At 37.7% G+C, this 26,773-nt stretch overlaps 1 protein-coding gene across 2 annotated transcripts in view; it reads right to left on the bottom strand.

Annotated features, from left to right (window-relative positions):
* Positions 1-282: 282 nt before the first annotated feature.
* The window catches only part of ITGB1 (integrin subunit beta 1), a 42,620-nt gene continuing 16,129 nt past the window's right edge, over positions 283-26,773 (bottom strand). The window contains exons 2-16 of one of the 2 annotated variants that reach the window (XM_086615208.1): positions 24,371-24,440; positions 24,050-24,135; positions 22,247-22,469; positions 20,587-20,757; positions 20,026-20,264; positions 18,500-18,655; positions 17,248-17,343; positions 16,242-16,331; positions 15,358-15,498; positions 15,023-15,225; positions 12,798-13,036; positions 10,672-10,894; positions 9,837-10,069; positions 7,540-7,706; positions 283-523 (exon numbers count right to left, since the gene is read on the bottom strand). In XM_086615208.1, coding sequence (XP_086471334.1) covers positions 458-523; positions 7,540-7,706; positions 9,837-10,069; positions 10,672-10,894; positions 12,798-13,036; positions 15,023-15,225; positions 15,358-15,498; positions 16,242-16,331; positions 17,248-17,343; positions 18,500-18,655; positions 20,026-20,264; positions 20,587-20,757; positions 22,247-22,469; positions 24,050-24,135; positions 24,371-24,440 — 2,403 coding nt within the window. In that variant the 3' untranslated portion in view covers positions 283-457. Of the gene's footprint in view, positions 524-6,166; positions 6,672-7,539; positions 7,707-9,836; positions 10,070-10,671; positions 10,895-12,797; positions 13,037-15,022; positions 15,226-15,357; positions 15,499-16,241; positions 16,332-17,247; positions 17,344-18,499; positions 18,656-20,025; positions 20,265-20,586; positions 20,758-22,246; positions 22,470-24,049; positions 24,136-24,370; positions 24,441-26,773 lie in introns of those variants that run through there. The other variant, XM_086615209.1, reaches the window with a different exon arrangement.

The raw sequence follows: 26,773 nt of genomic DNA, 5'->3' as shown, positions 1-26,773 counted from the left end.
CCAGCTCCATGCTACATGAGTTTAATTACATCTGCGAACTCAAGCCCTGATTTCCCTGTAAAGCTAAAAAGTTTAATACTAAATGGCTAGGCAGAGCCCTCACACTGATTGCTTTAACCATTTCCCTCCCAGTCACACCGTAGCAGTGTTGCACCCTGCAGAAGACCTGGATTCACAGCACAGGAGTGGGAAAGGTCAAAAAGGCACCATGTGACCTTCGCTGACTAAGCTACAGTCTCAAGTTTTTTTGTCAGACTCCTGGCACTGATTACTTTTATTCGCAAAAAAAAAAAAAAAAAAAAAAATTACATATGGTACATTTTCAAAACCTGCACAGGAAAACAAACCTATATGTAATGAATTAGTAAAATCACTGCAGTTTGCCCTAAATCTATCTTACTGTGACTACAAAAATTGCTATGCTGCATACAGTGTTGTGAAGTTATACAAGCAGTGTTCATTTTCCCTCATATTTAGGATTGACCACAGTTGTCACTGCACTCTTGTAAATAGGATTTTCACCCTAGGGAAAAAAAAAAATAAAATTAACATTTAAAGAGATGAAAAGAGCACTGTATTTGTGAGAAGTGTAAAAATTAGCTTAAGAAATTAACCATTAATGTTTTGCTTGTACACTCAAACAGTTTAAGTCAAACTAGTTTTCCCTCTAGCAGCTGGAACAAAGGCATGCTCAGCTAACAAAGCACAGGGTTAGGGCACAGTCCTGGTCAGTTACACCACAGATTTCCTTCAAAGCTGCTGAACCTCATATGGTCACCTCAGGGCTGGGCCACCAACTCAGGGGGTCTGCAGTCCATGATGTTTTTTAAAGAAGAATAGGATTGTAAACAACGTTGGTTGAAACCACAACTGACTGCGGACCACACTCTGCTATAATAAACCTTTAAATAGCTTATCTTGTATTATGATTTAATTCTAGAAACAAAGTGGACAGGCTTTTACTATTTTGATAATATATATTTAATACATATATATATATTGAACATTTAGTACTTGTCATACTAATTTTATTCCTGCAGGCCCCCCCAACCCTCATATGTGCAAAATGCACAGTTAAAACAAACTTCTGTACTGGTTCAAATGCTGTAATAAAACCATTATTTCTACTGATATGAGAAATGCCTACAGAACAACCGCTTACATCTCTCTTGCCGAGATTTGAAAACCTCTAAATTAAGCTTATTTTAAGATTCCTTTGTTCCCAGGTTTCCTTCTACCTCAGAAAATATTACTGCATTTATGGTGTCCTTGCACACCCAAGATGAACAGCTTGAACTCAATATTTTTAATAAATCTTAGTAGATGAAAGGGCTACCGCTGGGACTCTGCCAACACGGCCTGGACCTGCAGCACCGTCCTCTTATCACAGCCTGAACTTCAACCTGAATAAATGCTATTTACCAGTATGAAGCTCTTCTGTGCACATACAAATAATTTCCACGTAAATTCAGTACATTGCAGATGTCAGCCCGAGTGCAGTTCTGGCCAGAACCATACCTGGCCTTCAGCAGCAGAAAGGAAATGTCTCTTCCTTTGAAGCTCCCCCCAGCCTCAGCCTATATAACCACAGCAATTCAATTCTACTCTATTAAATTACACAGCATTTAAAATATTTCAGGTTAAAACAATTTTTCCTACAGTCAATTAAAGGAAATACTCCCCCTAGACACACAACACACGAGCTGTGTCTGTTTTTTCAGGGACACAAACCTAGAAAATCAACCAGGAATATCACAGGATGTCACAAAAGGTGACAAGACAAGCGAGAAACCAACTTGGTGTGAAATTTTTGTATCGCAATTCCTGGGAAGTTTGTTGCCTTCTATTTGCAAGACATGGCACAGGGCAAGTAACCCCAAGGCAAGTCTACCCCAACTGCAGGAGCTGCTGCTAAGGAGGACCATATAGCTGGTGTGCTACCTTTCTGTTGTGGTTCCTTTCACAGAAAAGGAGTGTTTCTCCTTAAAGTGGACTTCTCTACATGCAAAAAGCAATGAGGCACATCCAGTCCCACCTAGACCTGAGAGACTCCAGCCTAGTCTTTCAAGTCCAGCCAGAATCTGTATTGCTGGACAATGGAAGTCAAGGTTCTCTGTTCAGTCTCCTCAAGGTGTCATCTGGCTTGAGGTGAAAGAGGAACTCGGTGGCTGTATTTCACAAATACATAGTAACAGCAAAAGACCCTTCTATCAGTTCCCAGGCCAACTCTGTCTTGATTAAAAGCGTATCAGCTACTGGTTTAGGAAGGGATGACGAGTTAAGATTTTATTTTATTTTATTCTTTAAAACCATGGAAATACAGTGTTTGTGGCTAGTTCTCAGCCAGACAAATAAATCAATGCAAAATTATCCCCCTCCCAATATTTTTAGCAAAAAGCTTTGCAATAGTAAGACATAAATGAAACTGGAAACACATCCAGGGATGAGGGATTTAATCTGTAACTGAAGTATCTCGTTGTGCCTCCAAGTTCTTGGCAATGTACGTTGTTTGTTCCCTTGACAAGTTTTAATGGAGAATTCTTAAAAATGTAAATATAAATCAGTAAAGTTTATGATGCAGAGAAAGTCCATAAGCTTAACAGGCTGTAGCATACGCAGACTAGAAGATATTGCACAGCTTTTCAATGGCAAGGCATTATGCAATTCTTGTTACACTGTGCTTTTAACCTCCAACCTTTTACAAAACAGACCACCCCAGCACATACAGGGAGGTATATGTTTACATTTTCTCATTTGTAAAAGAGAGAACTTCTATCAGATAGTGTAGGAATTGGTCTAAAGGTTAGGAGTAAAACTTGGAAATTTGCAGGGTCCTGCTCATACAATTAATTTGAGCTTGGAATCAAGTTTAAAACGCAATTTGCATAATGAGACTGTAAATTTTTTACTATAATGCTTTTTCAAGAGAAATTAGAGTTTGAAGTTTATGTGCTCTTTATTTAACATAAGCCCTATTTACAAAGAAATCAAAATGCTGTACTGTCCTCCCTTGTACTTGCACTTTATGTTCCCAAGAACTCTCAGAAGCACACAGTGGCCTTTAGGTCATCGAAGAAGGTGCTTAACTAGGTGTCTCCCCGTGTCAGTTGAGTGTCTCAGTTCCCATTACAAACAATGGAGACTTATTCAACGCAGAGAACCACTAAGCTTAACTCAACCTTATGTCTGATCAGCTAAACAGCTCTGAAGGTTCTACTGCCTACAACTGCAGCACAGGTGCCCGATGGATTTGCTTCTGTTCGACAGGCAGTGTCACCCCTGGCCTTTCCAGTCGTACTTGATCACCGTGTCTCAGCCCTGGCTTGGCAAGATCTTCGACAGACAGCTTACCATTAAAAGTAGCATGGAAGTAGTAAATAAATGTCCACTAGTCCAACACACGACTCTCACCTCGCTTAGGGCCCCTCACAGGTGGTGCACAGTGTGCACTTTCAGAGATTAGCAGCATTCCAGATTTTTAACTGGCCACAGATTTTTACATGGCCACTAACTGTCTTAGACAAATACTATTGTATTTAAATAAACTTGTTTTCTTTACACCACTGCAGAGAATACACTGGTTTAAGCATGCAAAGTTAGGGAAAACACGTTTGCCACATGCCCCTATGAATGAAAACACCATGCACACTTAAACCAAAATAAAATCAACAAACAATAACTATACACAAGATCGAGTGAAATACATTAATGTAAAGATGGAGGTACTTTTTAAAGTACCTTCAGCAGAAACTAAAGAGATAGGTTCTTGCAACAGCATTCGTTTTCAACTAGACTGGGCTGTTCAGAGGGTAACAGTTCAGTCTCACATTGGCTAAAGATAAACCTATTACACAAGATATTTGATTAACCTTCCTATTTATTTTTTTCTCCACAGACTTACTGTTTGAACAGTCACTTAAGCTGCCTTTATAGTGGGTTTACATCTCAGGTCACTGCAAGAAACTGCGCTCTACAATATTTAATACTCATTGACATACACTGTTCATGAGCTGATTCTTCCTACTTTCAGCTCTCATTAATATCCATAATTATTTTACAGTAGTACAAAATGAGTCACCTGTCAACCTGCAAAGAGGGCAGCTGCATCAGGGGATGAAGCGAAGGCCACGCAGACGACAGAGGGCGTCACCCACCACGACTGGCAGCGCAGAGGAGAGACGCCGTCTGCTCGTACCTAAATGCCCTCTTGATGGCACAAACCTAACCCAGGCAGCCAGGCCCGACGGCAGCGGAGGGACACTGAGACAGCAGCTGTGCTGCGGCCCAAGGACAAACCAAACTCAGTTCAACCCAGCTGGCTGAAGCATCAGCTGCAGGGAGGCCGTGGTGACGAGTCATTCGCAACATCACGGAGCAGGACTGGAAGTACTGGGGCAGTTGGTCCATGACAAGCTTCGTGGTGCTGCATTCCACTCCCTGCAGTAACCACCCCTCGTGTGTGTACGGCATCCGTGGAAGAGGGGAAGGGCCACACAAGCTGCACGCGGTTTATCTAATCGCGTATGTATACACCTCGAGGGAGCTTACTGCAGTGCAATTTTCTGGAATGGTATTTCCGATGGCTTTCTTGCCTTGGCAATACAAGACAACTCTTCACCTAAATTAACGGTTACTTCGACTATCTAAAAACCTCAGAAAAAAATCTTAGTTTAGGGGAAAGAAGGATTTTCTTCTTGTACTTCCTGTGGGTCACCTGTTCTGCCAATACTGATCTCCTTTTTGGTGGCCAATAAAGCTAAACCCACCTCCCTCTCTCCCCAAAGTTCTGATATTTCTACAAATACCAAAAATGATAAAGTCATGTTTAAAAAACCGCACTCTTTCATACTTTCAGTCTTTGTAGTGAGTGAAATAAAAAGGCAGACATCAATCCCTCCATTTACACAAGAGCAAAGCTTTCTCCAAGAAGTACATTTTGAGGAGAAATGGCAGCACTAGGACATTGGATCCTGAAAGAGTCATGGGCTAGAGAACGAGAGCAAGAATGGAAGTTACACACCGTATGGTTTGTTAGATGCAGGTCCTGCATGCAACACAACGTACGCAATTAAGCGAACAGCAGAAGAGAAGGTAACAGAATTAGCCAGATGGATTAGATGAAATGTTAGAAAGGAACAAGAACTCCTTTTCCTCCCCAGAATAATCGACTGAGAAAAAAAATGGACAAGAGATGAATGTGGTTGGTGTGGCAAACAAAATTAACATTTTTAGAATCAATTTTGGACACACTGGAAAGTGAAATAATTGCAAAGAGAAAAGGAAAGTATATTTCATCAAGGAAGGACTCAGACTGCTAGACAAGATATTTGGAATTGTCACAGTGAGGACAGATAAAAGTTTGAATACTCTTAATTACTGCTTTTTCTCCTCATTTTTCCTTCACAAAAATCTTTTGAGTGCAATACTGAAAAGGGAGACAGCAGACAGAACAAAATCAGAGATGCAGTTCCTTTCCTTCTGCTGGCTCCTGAAAAAAGCCTTTGGATATTTAAAGGGATCCACTGCCTTCCTGACTTCTTCATTCCCCTCCCTCTAATCTGATCCCTGTACTTATTATCTCTTAACACTCTTCTGACATTCATTCCCCATCTCATCCTCCCTTTCTCATTCCTTCCCCAGCAGCTGGAGATCCCAGGGAAAAAGGAGAACACCTAAAGCATTCAAGAAAGTGCAACCTCAAAGTCTACAGAAGACACCTATCCATCACTTCTCGTTTACTGACTTGTTCTTCTGAATACCGCTGTTTCTCCTTGGGTGTGAAGAGAATCAAAGTCAGTACTTCCAAACAGAAGTTCAGGCAGAGTTTAGGAGGGACTAAGAAAGTGGGGGAAAATGCATCTAGAGGGGACAAGAACATTTCCTCCTATTAATGTTTTTTTTCTATGGAGACCCCCAAGCTGGCTGGGCTACAAGGACTGCGATATTACCATTTTCAATAGAAACAAGGATGGAAAAAATAAGATGCATATTTAATTACAAAAATCAGGAGAGTATATGCATTTCACACTTTAAATACAGGCTAGTTCGGTACTATGTTAACAAGCCAAAGCAGTTAACAAAAAACCCCAACAACAAAAAAAGAAATCTGTAAGGCTACTCTGAGTGTTTCCAGAGTTATTATAATAAAATGGTATTTATAGGCTGGGATATCTGAGGGGTATCTAAACTAGCTTTGCAAACATATCAACTGGAAGCAAACTGACTGCTGATTTGAGGAAACAGAAGACAAGCCCTCCCCTGAATGCTGTGTCTCCACAATCCAAAGAGCTACTTCAATTCTAACAGCTGTTCTATTATATATCCACATGTTTACCTGACAAAAAAACCCCAAACAATCAAAAAAACTTGTAGAATAGTTTAAGCCAGTTCTGGCGGTATTAGTAAGTAAGTAATCTTGCTGTCAAAACAAGTTAAAAATTTTCAAGCTGCATTCTTTAAAACCTCAGAATCAAAGCAGCAGTAGATCAACTAAGCAAGACTCGAACTGGGATTAACTGACTGTGACACAGTGAGTTTGAAGTGACATGCAAAGGAGAAAAAAAAGGAAGAAAATGAAAGAAGATACAAACTGAGACTTAGAGACCAGCTTTACGTCCATAGTTTGGATTCTTGAAATTGTTAATAGGGCTCTTGTATATTGGATTTTCTTGCTGAAGTAAAAGAAACAGTAAATGTCGAATAATTCAACAGGAAAAAAAAGAAAAGTAATATTCTCAACTCTGACAGAAAAAAAAATGATACTATATATAAAGAAAAGTGTTAGCATTTTTTTCCAGCATAGAATTAATTTTCTTAAATAGAAACAAAAGACTGCCTAGGAGATTTTTTTGAAGTATTCTCTTACCAAGCATACGTGGGTGTTGACTTCTACAGAACAGTAGTGAAAGGTTTTTGACTAGCAGATTCCTAAAATTTCTCAGAGGCAGCAACCCTATAGCCCATGTAAGCCTATAGGAACCATAGACTTGTTTTCCTTGCATACTTTTCTGTTGACAAGGGGCTGGGAAGTTTCAACAAACCAGTACCAGCCATGCTTTTGTGACCAGTTATTGAAATCACCCAACTAAACTTGTACGAGTATTTACAAGATGTCTTTCATAAGCATAAAATTTTCTTCATTTTACACAAAAGTGACTCTGATCTTTTAATAAACATTTTAATGATACATTGTAAAGCGTGGTGGAACTGCAACACTGAACTAGTCTGTCACCATCACATTTTCTCTCTGAAATTTTATTTCAGCTGAAGTTACTACTTGCTTTTCTAACCCAAGGGGTACTTCTCAAAGAGGGATGAGTGGTTGTTTTGTTGTGGTTTGGTTTTTTGTTTGGTTGGTTTTTTTTGCTAGTGGCAACACATAACATGCTTTAAAGTTGGTTTAAAATAAGGATATTTCTGTTCCTCTATAGGCCAAAAGGCAGGAATACAATCTGAAACATTTAAGGCACGTGAACAAAAACCCTCTAACTCTTCCTCAACTACTGTAGCTTTTATACAGATAAAAGCCTCTTGACTTACCGTATCCCACTTGGCATTCATCTTCTCCTTTTCAAATTTAGCAAATTCTCTTCTGTCATGAATGATCATTAGTAGTTTCCAAATCAATAATAGTGCAAGTCCAATAAGAACAATTCCAGCAACCACACCAGCTACGATGGGAATGATGTCAGGGCCACTGGGACATTCTATGGAACAAAGCAAGGGAAGCATGATTTTACAAGATGGTAAAGGTAATGCATGTCCAGATGCTTTCAAAATTTTATTTTGTACTGAAGCCAGTATTTTCCATACCAGAGATATGCCAATACTCTTTTCTTTTTACATAATGGAAGTTTTGGAATGTGTACATCCTTTAATATTGCAGCCTATTTTCATCCTTCTAATTTGCGTTTAATCTTCACAATGGAACAATTCGTGTTCTGATGATAAAGCCTACACAGTGCTAACCCTTTAAGCTATTCACCTACAGTACTGGAATAAAATAAATAGCAATTGTATTTTAAACACGCAAAAGCTCCAAGTCAAAGGTGGTGCTGGAGGCATAAACAAGCCGGAATACAAATGCAGATTATCAAAACAGGCCCCACATACTGTATCACCAGCGTTACAGAAAAGGGGTGTTGCTCGTTTTACATCAGATGGCTGTTATTGTTAGTAGCTCATATATAGAGGTAAGTGAGAGCTTTGCTTCTGAGACATGATTTTTTTTTTTTTTTTTTTTTAGGATATTTCCTCATCCTGGGAATTGATCTCTGCTGAAATAAAATTAAAGAAAAGGCACATCTTTGGATAAAAATATCGTGTACTTTCAAAAATAAGTGAATTATGTGTTTGAGAAGAGTAATACAGATGTAAAATGATTTAACGTAGACATAATCCTCCAAAATAAAACCCAACTCCTCTATTAATACAAAATTCTCAATAATCACCAACTGAACAAGAGCTTCTGCAGAGCTCAATGCACAGACTGAAGGAGTCAGAAGCGAATAAATGCAACTCCTGTGCTGACAATAGGAACACTGCTTCCCCCTGAAACATCCAGACTCCTAAATCTTGGTAGCTGCCTCTGCAGAAGTGAGGGAAGTGGGAAGTGACACAGCAGGAAATTCTTGGGAACCAGTAAGGAACAAGTGTCTGGCTCCACCAAATACAGCTCTACTGAACAGAGCTTGCTCCTTCAGCACTTGTACGGCACAAAATTAAGGTGCCCCCTGGTGCATGAAGGCTTGATTCAGCCCTTCATTAAGGCAACAGAAGTTTATCCACGAAGAAAAGGTCAGAAGAAAAGCGTAGGGCATGTGTTGACTTGTCCTAAAAGAAGACAGGGCTCAAGGTCGTCCTCTATACTTTGGACTACATTTATGGAGAATTTAAAACATTATGAATTGAAGCGGTATTTATTTCTAAGAGCCACTAACCACTGATCTGTATTAAGTGATGATCACCCAAATGATCAATTCTGAAAATTCCTTCAGTACAATAAAGCACTAAATCTTTCAACACACAAGTAATGTGCGTATTTTGTATCAGGCTTACAAAAATCAGGAGGCCACGCACCGCTAATATACAAAACCAGAATTTTTGCACTGTTAGATGCAACATCCACTGATTCAAACTAACAATACTTTCAGTAAATAAATGGTAAATTACTGATCAAGCTCTAAAATTGTTCTCCCTTTTTTGTATCAGAAGATTGAACAAAATCAAGCATGGTTGACTATTAAGGATTAACTAAACCAAAGACTTTTCAGATCTATTCTCGAAGGTACTTCAGTTCAGTAAAAGCAAAGGCTGCCAGCACGAAACAATTTAAGCAGTTTGCAGCACAGTACATAGTTTTGTGGCGTTTTTTTGTGCAAGACTGGTCTCATATTAATAAAAAAAAGAAAAGAAAAAAGCAACAAAACTCCAGACACCATTCTTTCTAACCTATAGCACAAACCTAGTAAAAAAAAAAAATTATCAAAATTTAGATATCTAGGACTTGCTACAGGACAGGTAAAACAAGCCTGCAAAGTATGTCCAGTGGAAACATGAAATGCTTTAATAAAAATACATGATTGGCTTTTTTTTAAAAAACACACCAAAACCTGTTTCTGTCAGCCTAAAGGTTTGAAAAAACTACATCTAGAAAGACTTGTGTTTTTTTAAAGCCACTCAAGTTCCAGACATCCACAGCTCTCACTCAGAGAATAGGTATCTATTTCTGAATGCATCTAACTCACGCGAATCAACCAGAGCTACTTTGCAGTGCACAAAAACTGCACAAATTGACAACAAAGACGATGGGAGAACAGGCAACATCATGTTCGTACCTGGGGTCTCTACCACATGGACATTGGCTTCACCATTTGAGTTGACAGAATACGTGAAGTAGAACCAGCAGTCATCAACATCCTTCTCTTTGCAATGAGACAACGGATCGGGCTGTCCAGGCTGCGGCAACTTGTCTCGACTTTCTACCCGTGTCATATTGAAGTGCATACATTCCTGAGAACATGTTTCCTTCTTTTCTCCCTTATTGAAAGCTCTGCATTGAACGCAGTCCCTGTGGAAGAACAAATCAGAAGCAACAGGATAGTCTGACTTTTTCACTAGTATTTTGAAATAAGAGTTTTAAGCAAAAAACTTAGCTGAAGTTTTAACTATTCTAAAAATTGCACAGTACACATATGTATACATAATGTACCTTTCATTACATTAATTTAAAAGATCAAGATGATGGGATGATGGGACTTTACAGCCTGCCACATTATAGACCTATGCTCCGTCCAGCTCTGCAGAAGGTTGGCTGCTGTAATCATACATGAAATAGGGGAAAACCGTAACCTGCTGAAGTCAATCTGAATGGTTAAAACTGATTTAACATAAGGTACACATTTCTATGCCTAACAAAAAACGGCAAGGAAAGAATTTAAGAAATAATTAGCCTACCTGGAAGCAATAAAAATACTGTGTTAATAAAGTTTTGTTTGTAATTATTGATTCTCACCCAACAACTTTTACTATCTAAAGGGATAAGATACAACGTCCCTACATTTCAGGGTTAAGTAAGGCATGGTATCGAAGTCTCATTTTAAAAATTCTGCATATGTAAATATCACAAACTGAAACACATAGAAGCTGGCACTTGATTTTCCAGGTACGTACTTGTGCTCTGCACAGACGCCAAGGCAAGTCTGACACATTTCACATGTGGGGCCTTGGAATTTGGGATCTGTACAATTACAGGTGCCACATTCGCAGGTTCCTCTTCCATTGCAAATCTGCCCATTAGATGCCATACATGGAAGAGTATCCAAAGAACAATCGCATGCGCTGCCAGTGAAGTTGGGGAAGCATTCACACACTCTGCATTTGCAGATACCATTTCCTGTGCATTGAAAAGATATTTCAGTAAAATGAAGTCTAATATAAAACATAAAATTTGTGACAGTAAGAAAGAAACGTTCACCATCTTAGGATAGATACGGGCAAAAGAAAACCCTCGTGGAGAGATAATGAAGACACTAATGAATTAGGAGCTACAAAGTAAATTTTAGCTCCTTGAGAAACCTTAGAGGTGTTTCTCCCCTCCTCCTACATTTGGATTTCCTTTCTTGGAATTTGGATTTTTCTTTCTTGGAATTTGGATTTCCTTCTCCTATGTCTTGGAATTTGGATTTCCTTCTCCTACATTTGGATTTTTCCTTCTTGCCTACAAATACTTGAGAAGGGATGGTGGGGAGGTAAGGGAAGGGCTCTTTACATTAGTGATGGGTGATAGAACAAGAGGAAATGGGTACAAGCTTAGTCAGGGAAGATTCAGGTTGGATGTTAGAAAGTATTTCTTCTCTGAAAGGGTTGTCAGCCACTGGAATAGGCTGCCCAGGGAGGTGGTTGAGTCCCCATCCCTGGATGTGTTTAAGAAAAGGGTGGATGATCTACTTAGGGATATGGTTTAATGGGGATTAGGGACAGTTGGACTTGATGATCTCTAAGGTCTTTTCCAACCTAGAAATCTATGAATCTATGAATCTTAAACCAAATAACAAGACTAAGGAAAGCTGATCGAGAACAGTATAATGCAATGGTAGTATCTCCTGGGTGGAGAGCATTACAGCACGGTTTCAGTTCATAATTTTATATGTATATAGATGCATTGATCACTCCTGTCTTTGTATCTATCACCATGTAAATTTACAAAGCAAGACCTAAATGGAATGCACAAACAAACTTCACAACACAGAAAAATGAAACACCTTTGGCTCCCTGGAACACCACCATTCAGCTGCTGTACTTCTGACCTCGTCCACTCAAGCAAACTTTATGCTTCTTACATTCTCAATAAAGGAAACGAGATACCTGTATCTCCAGAAGGGTGATTGGGATGAAATGGGAAGATCTGTGGCTACATCAGTTCTCCATTGAGAATAAAGTGTCTAGGTCAATACTCATTAGTCACCATATATTTTGGAACACCACCACAATTGCTCCTATCCTTTGTGGAGCTGGTGAGCAATACATATATTCTAAGCAAATACAGATGAGGTATTCTCAAAATTCAGTTAAAGCTTAGTGGCTTCTCTGTTTTATTTTTGTATCACAGTCAAAATTGAGGTAGTAGTTACACTCCTACCAGGTACTTCCATGTGCAAAGCAGCCTAGGGAAGTCATAGGACAAAGATACATACAGCAAAATAATTTAGACACTGGCTGTTGGAGGATTTTCTAAATCACTTTTAATTTTGGGAATCAACTGCCATCAGAGTCTCGTTTCAAGCACTCAAGGTGTTTTTCTGGATCTTTTACGTTCTAATCTTCACTTCCCTTTCAGAATAGTCTCAAGATAGCACCTCACTGGTATCTTGTCAAGCACCGAGTCACACACTCACTACTACAAGCAAGCTGAGGTCATTATCTCTTTTTATGGACGCAGCGGTTACACTGAGCCAGTATAACATTATAACCTCAGGAAAGTTGTCTCAGCATTCATTACTACAATACCTGAGGGTAATCCTGTAATAAATAGATGTCAAGTTCACTTTACATCCTTCTTGGAGCTGTGATTCAAGGAAGGTGAAATGCATATTAACACACTATACGTCCACGACCACAGAGAGGTGTTTTATTAATAGACAAGTGTTTTCAATCACTAACCCCATGGACATTCTCATCTCTGTTACCAAGTGGCTATGACCTTTAAGCTAAATGTCGCTACTCTACAGGGTAGAGTTGACAGACTTGTAAACTGCTGGCCAGTTTTGCCTGCAGAAAACTCTGCAGTAGTTTCTCACCTCCACAAATCAAACCATTTGATCGATCACAGTTGAAGTTATCACATTCACAATATTTGCCAGAATACACTTCATTGGTGTTTTCTCTTTTCTTGCATACACATTGTCCACAAATGCATTCTCCATTGTTACTGCATATTTCTGTACTGTTCTCTCTCCTGCAGTAAGCATCCATATCCTCACTATTTACTTCATCTGTACTACATTCACATAGCCTTCCGATACGTCCTTCGTTACATCTGCAAGGTAAAAACACAACTGAAAAGGTAAACTTAATTAAAAGTCATACAATAAAAAGACTGCAAAAATAGAACAAAGAACAGGACTAAAAGTGACTTTTCTCTCCAGGGATATTTCAAGCTAAACTTTGAATGAGATTTCCAGCTGGCATCTACATAGCCATTCTTGAAGCCGCTGGAGCGAACTGGAATAAGTTGCTCCTATACTGATCACCTGTTTCGGGTGAGAAACTTTGTGTCACCACCTCTAACTAAATTGCCACATAACCACTATTAATCCTTCTCTCACATGACAGAACAATAATTATTATTAAGCGACAGCAACTGTTCACTGTAGCTGCTGTCATCTTTCAATGAACAGATTTCCTAGGAACAGCAATTAGGCAGGAGAGCAGCTGATCTTCAGAGCTGCTGAGCCGAGATCTTTGGGGATCAGCACTTCTTATCATCAAGGTTAAAATATCGATGAGCAAATGGAGGTTGTTCTTGTTCCCAGGAGTGACTAACAAACTGTTGTGGGGCGTCAATCAGAGACAATGGCTCCGCAGGAAACTGCTACTGTTGCAAATGCAAAACCCTGTTCTTTGCCACAGGTCTGTTCTCCCCTACGCGAAACCACGGGGACACCAGGGACAGTGATACCAAGTCTTTCTAGACAAAGATGGGAAAATCTGTTCTCCTTATTTAAAGGGAACATCAAAAACTGACTGCAAAATAGAGCAAGGGACCATAAATACTGGATACAAAGTGGCCTATTACTCAACTTACAGAATTTTAAGCAGTTAGGGGGCCATACATCAGTCTTTCTAACATTTTGTTAACTACCACCAACTTCACCAGGCAGATCTTAGTCCATCCCACATCAAAAATCCTTTAAGAGTGGAGTCAATATCTTTTGCTTTATTTTTAATAAGTCACATATTAAATCGTGAGTAATGACAATTCTACATTTTATTTCAGTTACAGCTCACTGAGTAGGAACCAATACTGTTTCCCAAAGTCCTGGATCTTGTTTTCCTACAAAAGATCTTAATTCTGTTCTGCTCCTATTATTCTCTTCTCAGGGGTTTCCAAGAGAAAGAGTTCTCATTTTTGCTGTGGGTTTCAGGGGCGTGGGGGGGAAGGCTTAAACCTTGATTTATTAGGTTGATCTTCAATCAGTCTCCATTGAAACTCTAAAACTTTGCTCTGCTTTCTTTGTGTGTAATTCCAGAAAATTCAGTATCGTTTAACTTCATTTTCAAACGTGTAATAAGGAATACATGTGTAATCTAATCCCCGTGATGGGCAATAATGGACATTTCGAAGGCATAGCTATACAAAAAATTATACATATTCTGAAAGATTTACAGATATATGCAATTAGAAGAAACAATGTAACAAGATAGCAAAAGGTTAGAAATAAAGTAGGAAGAGGAGACTGGGATGTCATCCAAAATAAAAGATGGATCCTTCATGACTTTTTACTCTTTCCTGCTATAAAACTATTGGTGCTAATCTGGGTAGGAGTTCCTACCAAAAAACTAGGAAGCCTTCAAATTTCTTGAAATCAACAGATCTCACAGTAGAGGGATATAATTAGAAAAGTATGAATACTTCCAAAAACATCACAAAGTAATCCCATTCAATTTTGCCCCATAAATCCGTAATTTTGCCATATGACATGGACCTTAAAAATAAATAATTAAATAGGAAAAGCAGTAAGACCCATATCCTTTAAAGCACTGACTCTAGGCCAAATTTGAATTCTGACTTCTACAACAGTGCCAATCTAATGATCAATACTATGAATTCCAGCATAGGGATTATTTGCAGAAGTAAGACAGTATGTCAAAATATTCTAAAAAAAAAAAAATAGGTCTGTAACAGTAATTCTTGTCCTTTCACTAAAAAAATGTGTAAAACCAAGTAAACTCTAATTAAGGAAACAAAGGTCTTGCTCATATTTCTCTTTTGCAAAAATAAACAAAACGTCTGTTTACTTACCTGCATGCACCACATTCAAATGTTCCATTTCCTTCGTGGCAGGCTGGACTATTAGGTTCTCCTTCACTTTGACACTGACATTCACAGATGAACTGGAGATTAATTTCCACTTCTTCAGTGAATCCCAGGGGTTTAATTTTAATTGTTTCATTTAGTCCTTTCTTTGGGCATTCATTAGCTGTTACATTAATCTCAAATTTAACCTGCAAAGAAAAATAAATGGAGTGCCACATTACTAAAACGAGTTTTGTCTGTACTATTAAAAAAAAATACCGAGTGTTGGACACTTTAAATGAATTTTGTATTTGAGTAGCAGCACATATACTGTAAGTTACCTCATCTCCGATTGAAATGTTGGAACATTTCCTTCCATCTTCTTGCGTGTCATTCACTCCATTCTTGCAGAAAGACTTGTAACTGATTGTCACTCCTTTTGGTAGCTTACTGTTTTCCAGGATAACCTCTGAAGAAAGAGACTAAAACAACAGTTATTAGCTAATTTCAAAATGAGTAGCATAAGCATTTTGCTGAAGAAAATACATTATACCGCTTACTATGCACAGTCTAAGCGTCAATCCCAAGGGCAGACTTACACACTATGTAAGCTCCAACGTGCCAAGGAACACCAGCCCAGGGCTGCCCATAGTCACACCGTGGTGACCCCATCCTCATGGCTGAACCCTGTTACGCAGGGTCAGGGCAGGTCTCCACAGACGTTGGAGGCACTTGTTTGCCTCAGGTACTCCAAAGGAGAAACGGGGCTCATTTACAGAGCGCAGCAATGAAAGTATTTTGTGGCCAAACCCAGCTGTCCTTGAAGTTGACGTAGACATTTTCTTTGGGGTCAAGAGGTTGCAAAATGGCCCTTTTCGCTTCCACACGGAAGGAAGGGAAAAACTGAAGATGTGGAAGAAACACTGTGGTTTTCAGTTGTGGATTTTATTTTTTAAAAGGGAAAACATGGATGATAAAACAACATCACAAAGGAAAAGTTAAGTGGTTTTAAGAGTATATCCTTCTAGTCATCTAACCTCTTACTGCCATAGTGTCTGAATGCCTAATATAGATTTACTGCAATGGTGGCATATTTGTAGCTTAGTATACTAACTTCCTATTTTGTAGGAAAAAATAAAATCCACCTTGAAGTGTCTGCCTGAAAAACTCATAATAACTTAGAAGCCAGAAAAATTAATACAGGCTGAATAAAATCTGAACTTACATTGTATGCATCAATGATCAGCTGAATCACGTTGCTGGAGTTTGAAGACAATGTTCCCACTGCTGATTTTGGTATCAGATTTTTCAATTCCTTTCAATATATACAAAAGTAGAAGGAAAATTACAGTCTTACTAACAAAGTAGAATTTGTACTATAAATGTCTGTATTATGACATAATCCTTCAGGGTATTAACTAGACAAGATCAAGTACTTCAAAAAACAGGGCTACAGTGTTGACAGTGATCTTCATGATTTTTGAGGTTATACAGAGCACTATTAATGTAAACAAATATCCAGCCTTTTCTTCTCCTTTGCATTTTCATATTAGATTTGGTAACAATACTAAGACCTTCTCCTGTACAAGTTGACCACATACAATGTATCTTCAAGGTCTTAAAGAACCACCACACTTCTACTGCATTAAAGACAGGCAGATAAAAGATGATTTCCAAAGAAAAAGGAAAAGCTTACAATTTGAATATAGTTAAAAAAAAACCCCAAACCCAAAAATCCACCTTGTTAGGTTAAAACAAGGGAAAATATGCAGCTCCTTTACACAGTTATTTCCTATTTCACAATCACATCAAGCAGTTTAGTTAATTTTAAACATCAGGAATATAAATAGACTGCAAAGGACAAAATACGTTCTTTCATAAGTGTGTCTCTTGATTTAATGTCCACACCCTCCTCAGCTATTTTGCTGTAAAAACATTCACAAAAATTAGTACTGCAAATATTTTCTCCACTCCCTCCTACCTATAAAGAAGGGCAAGAAGAAGGGGCACCTGCTCCTTGGAAATTACACACTCAGTATCGATTTGAGCAAATAAAAAAGGCTTAATAATAAAAATGAGTAGCAAAATATTACTTCCACTATCAGTTACTTCCACAATTATTTCAATTTCAAATGAAACATTTTTAATGATTTCAGAGGAAATCTGAGTTGGTCTTAGTGCTTGAGGGGAAAAAAAGTACAGAGACCAGAAATATGTGTTATTATCTTTACCTTATAAACTGCCTGAAACTCTTCAGTAACAGCAAAGATTGTCTGAATATTGTTCTCACTGAGCTTCTGTACCAGATGAGCAATAGAGGGATAATCCTATAAAAATTGAACATAAATTGGAATTCAAATTTGGGACAAATTGCTGGAAAACAATCAAAAAAGACTTTGACATCAGAAATACAAATCACCTTTAGAAACATACGTAAGACTTCTAACTAGCCAGCTTATGTCACAGTTCTAAAGCAAAACCCATGAAGATAGGTGGTTTTTCACAGTAACATTATCATATTCCCTGCCATTTAAAGCCTCCAGGTTAAATTCTTAATCTCAATGTTCTCAGAAAATTACCTTCGGTAGTTTTCCATATGACTTATCTCAGTGAAAAGCACTACTTTTTGCACTGTTTCATGAAGAAAAGATGAAATAAAACTCATAGATTTCTAGGTTGGAAAAGACCTTAGAGATCATCCAGTCCAACCGTCCCTAATCCCCATTAAACCATATCCCTAAGTAGTTCATCCACCCTATTCTTAAACACATTCAGGGATGGGGACTCAACCACCTCCCTGGGCAGCCTATTCCAGTGGCTGACAACCCTTTCAGAGAAGAAATACTTCCTAACATCCAACCTGAATCTCCCTGAAAATTAACTCAATTAATTTTAGGTTTTTATTGAACAGTGTTCACTTAACGTTAGGAATATATTAACACAAACTTTGTAAAGCTTATTGTGTTTACCCCGTCCAGTAAATCTTTTTCTTTGCACCTTTTTTTTGTCTGATCTACCTATCAGTAAACCATGAAGGCAATGTTGTTTGTTAAGCATACTTTTACTGTAAACTTTGTGTCGTAAGATTTCAAGCAGTCTTACAAAAACTGGCCAAGGAACTCTATTTTACAGTAGTAAACTACTTCTAAACGCAAAGGCTACTGAAATGAAAAAAATGAGACAGAACCACCACAGCTTGCCAGCGGACATACAGGATTATTAATTAATTAAAAAAGTTAAAATCCAACAACACAAATCATAGTGCGAAAGTTGCCCTTTTTTGACATTTTCTGATTAAGACTGAATTAATTCTTGCACACTTGCTTTCGTTAAGCTGAAGTCACTTGATGTAATACAGAGGTAAACGGGTAAAAGTTCACAAGATGCAGCACTCTGAAACTATACCAGATAACTAATGAGGTTTTTTTTGAGCTTAAACATCACAAAATATTAATTTCCCTAGAAAATGATGTAAAGACTTACATAATAGTGGCTCATTGTGTACATATTATTTTCCAGATGACATTTCCCATCATTTGGTAAAACAATTCCACCAAGTTTACCATCTCCTGCAAAGTGAAATCCAGCATCCGTGGAAAACACTAATAATCTTGTAACATTTCTCCAGCCAATTTGTTCCTTGGGAAACAAACAAATGGATTTTTGGTATCTTGCACCAATTTATTTTGTAGCATTGGGGACCAACACTTGAGAGATAAATGCATGAAAAGTAGACAGACTTAGGAGAAGCCATACTGCAAAAGTGTCACCCTGGAAACCATATAATTCACTCACTTGCATTAACAATTGCATTGCTAAAAAAAAGCACTTGCATTTATTTCAATGCCTGCTCAAAAACATCTGCTGCACATTTTTCACCAAAGGCAGGACACATTCTTCCTGAGATGTACTTTGGTCTGTTCAGTTCTTACTACAGTATCTGAAGAGTGACAAGGATTTAGGAACTGGCATGTCAGTTCAGCTCTTCCATGACAAGTCCACTTTTATGTCACTACCACACAGCCAGAGCAGAGAGGACAACGTTAGTATATACAGGACTGCTGCAATCTTGAATTGGAAGATCACAGCTTGGCCGGTGTTAGGCTCTAAAGAACCATCAGGCTTTGCCAGATTTTACCTGGCACAGTGCTTGTCAGAGGACTGCCCTCTTCCACTGTCTCACGGGCATCCTGGCCCACAACTGCAGGGCCTAATTCTGTAACCTGCCCTTTCCTATTTTTTAAAATTCTTCCATCGAGGTGAAGCTCTAGTCAATTTAAGGAGAGAAGACCATATAAATTGTCACATAAATACCAGTTACCACCAAAAATAAATTAATAAAAAAACAAGTAAAGAAACCCTAGAAGGCTTATGATTAACACTGCACTTCTAAAATAAGACTCCAGATTGTTTCAGGAAGTCAACAGTAAAAGTAACATGGTAACAAAGCAATAAACCTGGATATCACTTTTTTGGGGGTCCATGTTGTACGGGTGCATAGAATGGTCTATCAGACCATGGAAACATTAGGGAAGGATGCAGTGAGCTAGAATCTAGATCAGATCTTCAAAAATAAACAAAAATCAAGTTTCCATATACTTCTGCCTAAGAAGCTAGCAGAAGTTACAATTCACCAAAGTATTCTGAAACAACTACAAGAAGCATATAAAGCTTTGAAATAATTTGAGAATAGTCGCTTACTCAGGATTTCATGCACTTTTGAGCAGAATTTAACTCTTCTTTTACAGCAAACTTTAAAAACTTTGTCTTTGGAACGCATCTATCTGCTGTGAACATGACCTCTAATCGGCACTTTCACGTTTCCAGGTTTCATTCACTCCCTAGAGGTCTCTAAAAAAGAAAATGCATGTATCCATGCAGTCTGCCTAGTCTATCTTGTCTTGCCACCATGAGACGACAGATCCAAATGTCAGCCATCATAAAACACTAAAGCTGTATTCAAACAATTTCATCTAATAGAGCAGTAAAGAAAACTAATACACACTTACCCCACAAACTGCAACCTGCATTATTGCATCAAATCCACCTTCAGGAGAATCTAAATTCCCAGAAATGTGCTGTTTGCCTACAAGTTCATTGAATTTATTTCCTTCACTGGTAAGGCTGAGCACATTTTTATAGCTAAATGGACTTGTACAGTTCTGGTCACCTGTACAAGGATTTCTGAGTTTGGCTGGTGTTGTACTTATATATGGCATCACCGTTTTCTCCACAAAAGAGCCAAAGCCTAAGACAGAACAATAAAAACCCTGTAAGCTGAAGAATGGAAGTCTCTTATTTATTTTATGACACAACAGAACACAAATGCATTATAGCTGCACTGATGTCAGAAATAGCTCTCATACTTGTTTACGTTCCACTTTTTCCATCAAAACCAACTACTCTTGTATTCCTGAACAGGTTCTATGTATTAGAATATCTGCCACAATACTGCTATTTTTTTTTTTAAATGACTCCCTATATGTAATCACGTGAAAAATATCAGGAAGGAAAACTTTCTCTTTAAACCTTATTTATTTATTTATTTAGATTAGGCAAATCTTTCTTACCAATTCGAAAGTCTGAAGTTATTTTTTCCATTTCTAACATCAAAGCCGTTCCGAGACTTTTCACATTCTCTAAATCATCTTTCATAGAATAGGAGAGGTCCATAAGATAATAAAGGTCGATGGGGTAGTCTTCAGCTCTCTTAAATTTTAATGAAAATGTTTGGGGCTCCCCTGTTTCAGAGATCAAAACCAAACAGAAACCATTAAAAATTCCACAACTGCACTAGCACGAAAAATGCCTTTTTAAGGAAACATCTTGAAGTACTGATGGAGGTTTTGAACTAGAGGTGAGTGATTTTTTTTCTGTTAACTGTAATGCTTAACATCAAATTATGATGAAAAAAATTTCAAGAAGTATTTCTTTCAAATGTCCAACTTTGTATTTACAAGGTATTTTATCTTCCCATAGAAAATACTAACTTGTCAAAAATCAGCCTCTCAATTGCTGCAATTTCAAATTTTCATACTTGCAATAATTTTAACAAGGTTCCTATAAGACCTAATAACACAAATTTTCAGTATCTATCTGCATCCAAGATAACTCCAAAAATTCTCAGGGTTTACTTTAAAAAACCACATTGTTTAACTAGGTTTGTAAAAGAAAAATCAATTCTGGATGGAATACTTCAAGTTACTTTGCATCAAACACAGGCTGAAAGCACAGAAATGGCAGTGAGATAACAGCAAGTTACTATTTGTTGCAATTTTAAGCCCAGAACCTGAGTTTTGCCAAAAGAAGCATGTAGTCTCACTCTGATGTTGAAAGACACTGCAGAAGAATTACCTGGAAAATGGAAAAGTATTCTTTTGCCTATTATATATAAAATAAGGAAGGTAATTAGAAATTTTTTCCCCCACCCCTCTCAGTCACTGAAGGTAAAAGGCGGTATTACTGTGGCTTAAGTCTGCTTAATAATTAGCAAACAATCACCACCAAGCAGCTGACCCCAAGTACAGGCTCTTATTCCAGGCAAATACAAGGCAGCTGTTGAACGCGTCTGCAGTACCTACAAACTCTCTTTAAGGACAATCTCCCTTATGCTCAAGTACTGTATGAACTACTAGCCCTGGTTTCCCCACCCCCCCTCATTTGAATGAAATAAAGTTCTCATTAGGAGCTGGAAATGGTAGACAACTACTGTCCTTATTACTGTAGTCCTGTGTCCACATCTTTAGCCTCTGGAAAGTATTTTATGTAGCAATCCAAGAATCTTGCTTCCTAAATACAAAACCATTCAGTTCACACATGCAGACTTTAGGCAACAGCAGTACTTCAAGGAGAAGAAAACGCTCTCATAACTTCTCTAAGTTTTTGCTCACTCCTCTACTTTCATTCTAAGAAGTCACATTGCAGAAAATCAACTACAAAATACCGAAAGCAAAACAATTTTACTTTTCTGATATATGTACCAATCCATGTTGTATTTATTTCCTCCTAAATTCTACTTGGAACAAGTGATATCATCTAACCTTTCATAAAAATCAAACAGTATTTGAAGCCCCCTAAACACCTGGGGCTGACTTGAATGGCTTTGTTATCATTCAGGATACCTGAACAATAGTTGTTTCTGTAAAAAAATGGTTACACATTCAAAACAAAAAATGCAGATGTGGTGATGACAGAAAAATAATCTGAAGACTAGAATGAAACTGTCCTTACCGACTCTGAGTTTCAGTACCAATTTTTGTGGCTGGATCTGCGTAATGGCCTCTGGTTTCAGCTTCTCTGCAGCACCTATCTTACGATTCGTTACTTCTCTATCTTCAAGCACCTGTTTGCTACCTCTGGGATTTTCTATATCTTCCATAGGACAGCCTTTACTCTTTAATGCTGCCAAGTCATCACATCGGGCAGATGTTGGTTCTCCTTCTTGTAAAAAGTCCTAGAAAACATAAGCAAAAGAGTATCAAGTTTACAGCTATCGGCAATTTGTTATACTCTACCCACAGTAACACCTCTTACAACGACTCCTTTTTTTTTTTTTAAAAAAAAGTTCAGTAATAAAACACACAGTCCTGAAATATGTTAAATTACACTAAAAACATCAGTGACTACTGTTTAGTCCAGGAGTTTGCATGTACTTATACTTATCCGTGTATAAGATGTAAGCAATATGAAAGGAAAAAAAATGTCACCGCTGACAGAAGCACAACATCCTTTTAAATCGGCTACTCTAAAAGCGACAGCAGGTGGAAAAAGCTCTCATCTTCACGTAGTCATCAACAACATGAACCTATTTGTACAGCCTACTTGGCAACTACCCTCCCTTTTAACTTTTTGGTTTTTTTGAAAGGCTTTAATTAAAGCATATGTAAGTGTACCTTGGTACTCGACAACAAAATAACAGCGATATTCTGACAGAGCAGAGGAAAGACAGACAACTCTCTCTATTTTGGGGAAATTCATAGAATGGTTTAGGTTGGAAGGGACCTTAAAGATCATACAGTTCCAAACTCCCTTCAATCTGAAAGTAAGATCCATAAGCAAAAACAATATGTAACTTTGTTCAGAACAAAGAATTACCATTACTGCACACCTAAAAAAAAGCGCTAACCTCAAATATAAGTAAATAAGGCTTCTAACTGTGAAACTTAAAGCTTATCAGTTCTTGATGACTAGGACCTACAAGAAACCTGACAGCTCAAGGCCAAATTTTAAAGTTAGTCAGTTTAATTATTTAAAGTTTATAAGCTGGTTTGGGGAATAGTAAGTAGCTACTTTATGGAAATAAATATTCATTATCATCTTCTAGCAACAAACACAAAAAATTTCCAGTCTTTAATAACAAACTAAAGAGCTGTAGAAAACATTTTCTTCTGTTTCTAACCTGAAGAAGACACTTCAGCATATACTGGTTAAGTCATATAATTTAAGATTAGCTTACATTTTGTATTTCCTGAATTTAATTTTTAATTATATAAGAAAGCACTCTTTTCATGTTTCATCCTGAAACAGATCACCCACCCACACAAACCAATCTTCTTCCTCCTAGGCCTACCAACAGCAGAAAACTAAAATTTGAACATCTCTCTCTTATAGAGGAAAACCTTCAATCTCTTCCCCTATTCCACCTATGTGTGTCTAAAATGACCTCTTACTCTAATGTCACTATATGAACATAACTAAGCATACCCAGACAGATTCCATGCTGGACTGATTTTAAATAACTACGAGACAGCCTGTGAGGTTAAGATTTAGAAAAACCTTAAGATTAAGAAAAACTTAAAACACTTAAGATTTAGAAAAAGAGAAGTAAACACATCGTGAAAAGCAATTATGCTCAAATCAGGACATGGATAATCATAGTATCTGAATTTTTAAGTACAAGTAAGTATCAAATTGAAGAGCCACAGAAAACTATAATTAATGAAAACAGACATTTCTATACATTTGAAGTATTTACTGAAATTTGAAACCAAGGGAAAAAAAAACAAACCATAAAAGGAATTTTGCAACACTTACTGTTTTTTTACACCAACCACAGTTTGGTCCTGCTTGTATACATTCACCACATGATTTTGCATTAGCTTTTATGCAGTCACTTCCACCTAGCAAAGAACACAAAGTTATAAAAAGGTGCTAGCAACAACAGAATTTTAGTTTGTTGTGTTCTTGCTTTGTAAACGAAGTTCTAACTACAAATAGGTTATTAACATGAGAGATGATTGACATAATGCCATCAGCACTTGTCTAACAATGCCATAATTATCTACATAAATAACTGCTAAATTTATATAGTTTTAAAGCAACATTAAACTATTGCAGTGAAATCAAGTGACTTACCTTGCTGTGCAAAACCATTCAATATCAAGCAACAGAGGACGCCAGCCCATGTGAGTAATTTTAAGTAAGTCTGAAATACAAAACCAGAAGAACCAAATTGTACGATTTATCGTAATGAATAGGAAGAAAAAAAAGTTGTATGAAACTGTATGTGTAACTGTGTTTCAGTGGAGACAAGAAACGGAAGCAGAGGAGCAGATGCTAATAAAATGATCTTAGTTGTACCAGCTGGACAGTTTTGCTTCTAATACAACCATGTTTGTGGGTTAAACTGTATTTAGAAGACATCAAATAACGTAACTTCTTAAATTATTTTGAAATACTCTTATGCTAGGTAAACCAGCAAGCTATGAGAAATTTGCAAGTGCTGTTCAGTTGGAGGGAAAGAACCCAAACCACTCTACTAATATCTCACAAAAAAAAAAGCTCTGAATATTATCAGAGAGAGATTTCTAAATAAAGATACCACAGAAACTTCTTCTATTAGTAGAGAAGAATAGCTTCTCTATTCAAGTCCCTGTTTTAAGATGACCATCAAGGCTCTTTCCAAAATATTTTTCTGAGAATCTTCAAAGAGCATTTTACAGCCTAACTTTCCACCTTATACTCCAAACTAGAAATTTCCACTCACAATAGGCAACCCAAAGCATCCTTGAGATAAACTCAGTCTCTTTTTTCTTCTTTAGACAATAGAGAATTTATGGGTACCATACTTTAATACTAAAGAAAGAGTGCTCGACCCTTTATTCTTAATAAAAGTCTGACAGAAAAAATTAAATACATACAAACTATATAATCTAAATGCTTTATTTTAAGATTTGAATCCTTATAAACCACAATTTAGGGTTACTGACTTGTCATTTTCCCTAATTAGCAGTGAGACTTCACTTAGTACTCCAGAGCTAGGATTATGTTCTAAAAACAGGTTTCAAATAGATAATTTTTTTCCAAATTTCCTTCTACTCTAATAGCAGGTAGTCAGTCAGGGTCAGTTGTTGCATCTTTGAAATTTTGGTTCTACTTTAAATTCCATTTATCTTTTATTCATTATAAGAATTCTGAGAACTTAGACCATGGCTGCCAATTTCCTTGGTCATTCTAAAATGTTATTGTTAGTTAAAGCCTTTCCAGTCATCCTGGAAACATCAATATTCTTAATACCTTTTTGTTCTAAAAAAATATCTTGCAATAAAGCCAAGGAAAAGTGAATTTGGCAGTCTTTTAAAATGAACCTGTAATTTTCTAGATGTACTATTATTCATATAAATTAGTAGCAAAGTGAGCAATGCTTAAATTAGCACAGCAGTTGAGCTTTGGTTTCCCACACTGATTTAGGGTCATTCATAATTGTTACCTTGCAAACCCAGCCAGACCTAATGGAGAAGGGATAGCTGCTCTGAAATCTGGTGGAGAAGGTTTCAAACAGAAGCCAACTCTTTGCTAACAAATTGTATCCAACAACAGTATTAGATGGTTCATCTGATAAAATCATTTTGGCCCACCCTCCTCTTCAGTGGATGCTGTAGCTGAGGGGGTGGAGGGGGGAGCAGAGTTTAGCCATAGGGCCATAGAAGAACTAAGAGAATTTGCTGTGGAATGACGTTGCTAGATGTTATGCATATGCATATAAGAAATTACTGATTAAAAAAAAACAAAGAAAAAAATTGCACTGTGAATTATACCTTACTTAACTTTTGAGCATTACTTATTGTGCATTTCTAACCTGATTTTTCCCTCTGCCCATCGCTGCAGAGGTGATTGCAAGAATTCCCTTTCATGATGCTCTTTTGTTAAATCCTCTCCGTAAGTAATCACCTACACCAAACCCGTGCAACCACAGCCTTGATCAGAGGGGAACTGTGACCCAACTAACACGAGTAGGCAGATGGCAGACGAAGGGACTGAACCAAGGTTAGAGCAAGAGAGCGGTTACATGGTGTAGGAGCACACCTATCAGCCCAGGAGTCTGGAAGGAAAGGCCTTACCAGGCTGCTCAACTTTTAGGTTCCTTCTTTTCTGGTTTTATGGCAGATATGTTCTGTGTTTAACAAACCTTGCTTCCCTCGAATGAAAGGATATTTTGTTACTCGAGAAGCAGTTTTGCTTTAAGTGTAGCCCAGAACAGGGTGGGCTTTTCAGTAAGAAAACACTAAGCTGCTGGCATCAGTTTAATACTGTCTTTTCTGTTAGCCAAAACGAGAAAATTATAAACACTTCACCTTTTTAGGGCAGACTAGCAGCGGATGCACAGCAAGCCCATGCAGACTATATAAATAAGTTAGCAAAGATGTGACACAGTGCTAAAGCTATGACTAAGACCATTTGGAAGAGAAATGTTCCTGTGGAAATGCATGCGGATGATGAATGCAGTTCTGGGCACAGACTCCCCGTAAAGCTAACACG

The sequence above is a fragment of the Tauraco erythrolophus genome, chromosome 7, assembly GCF_009769465.1.
Source record: "Tauraco erythrolophus isolate bTauEry1 chromosome 7, bTauEry1.pri, whole genome shotgun sequence".
In the NCBI taxonomy this organism is placed as follows: domain Eukaryota; kingdom Metazoa; phylum Chordata; class Aves; order Musophagiformes; family Musophagidae; genus Tauraco; species Tauraco erythrolophus.
This window is presented reverse-complemented; position numbering and strand designations above follow the sequence as displayed.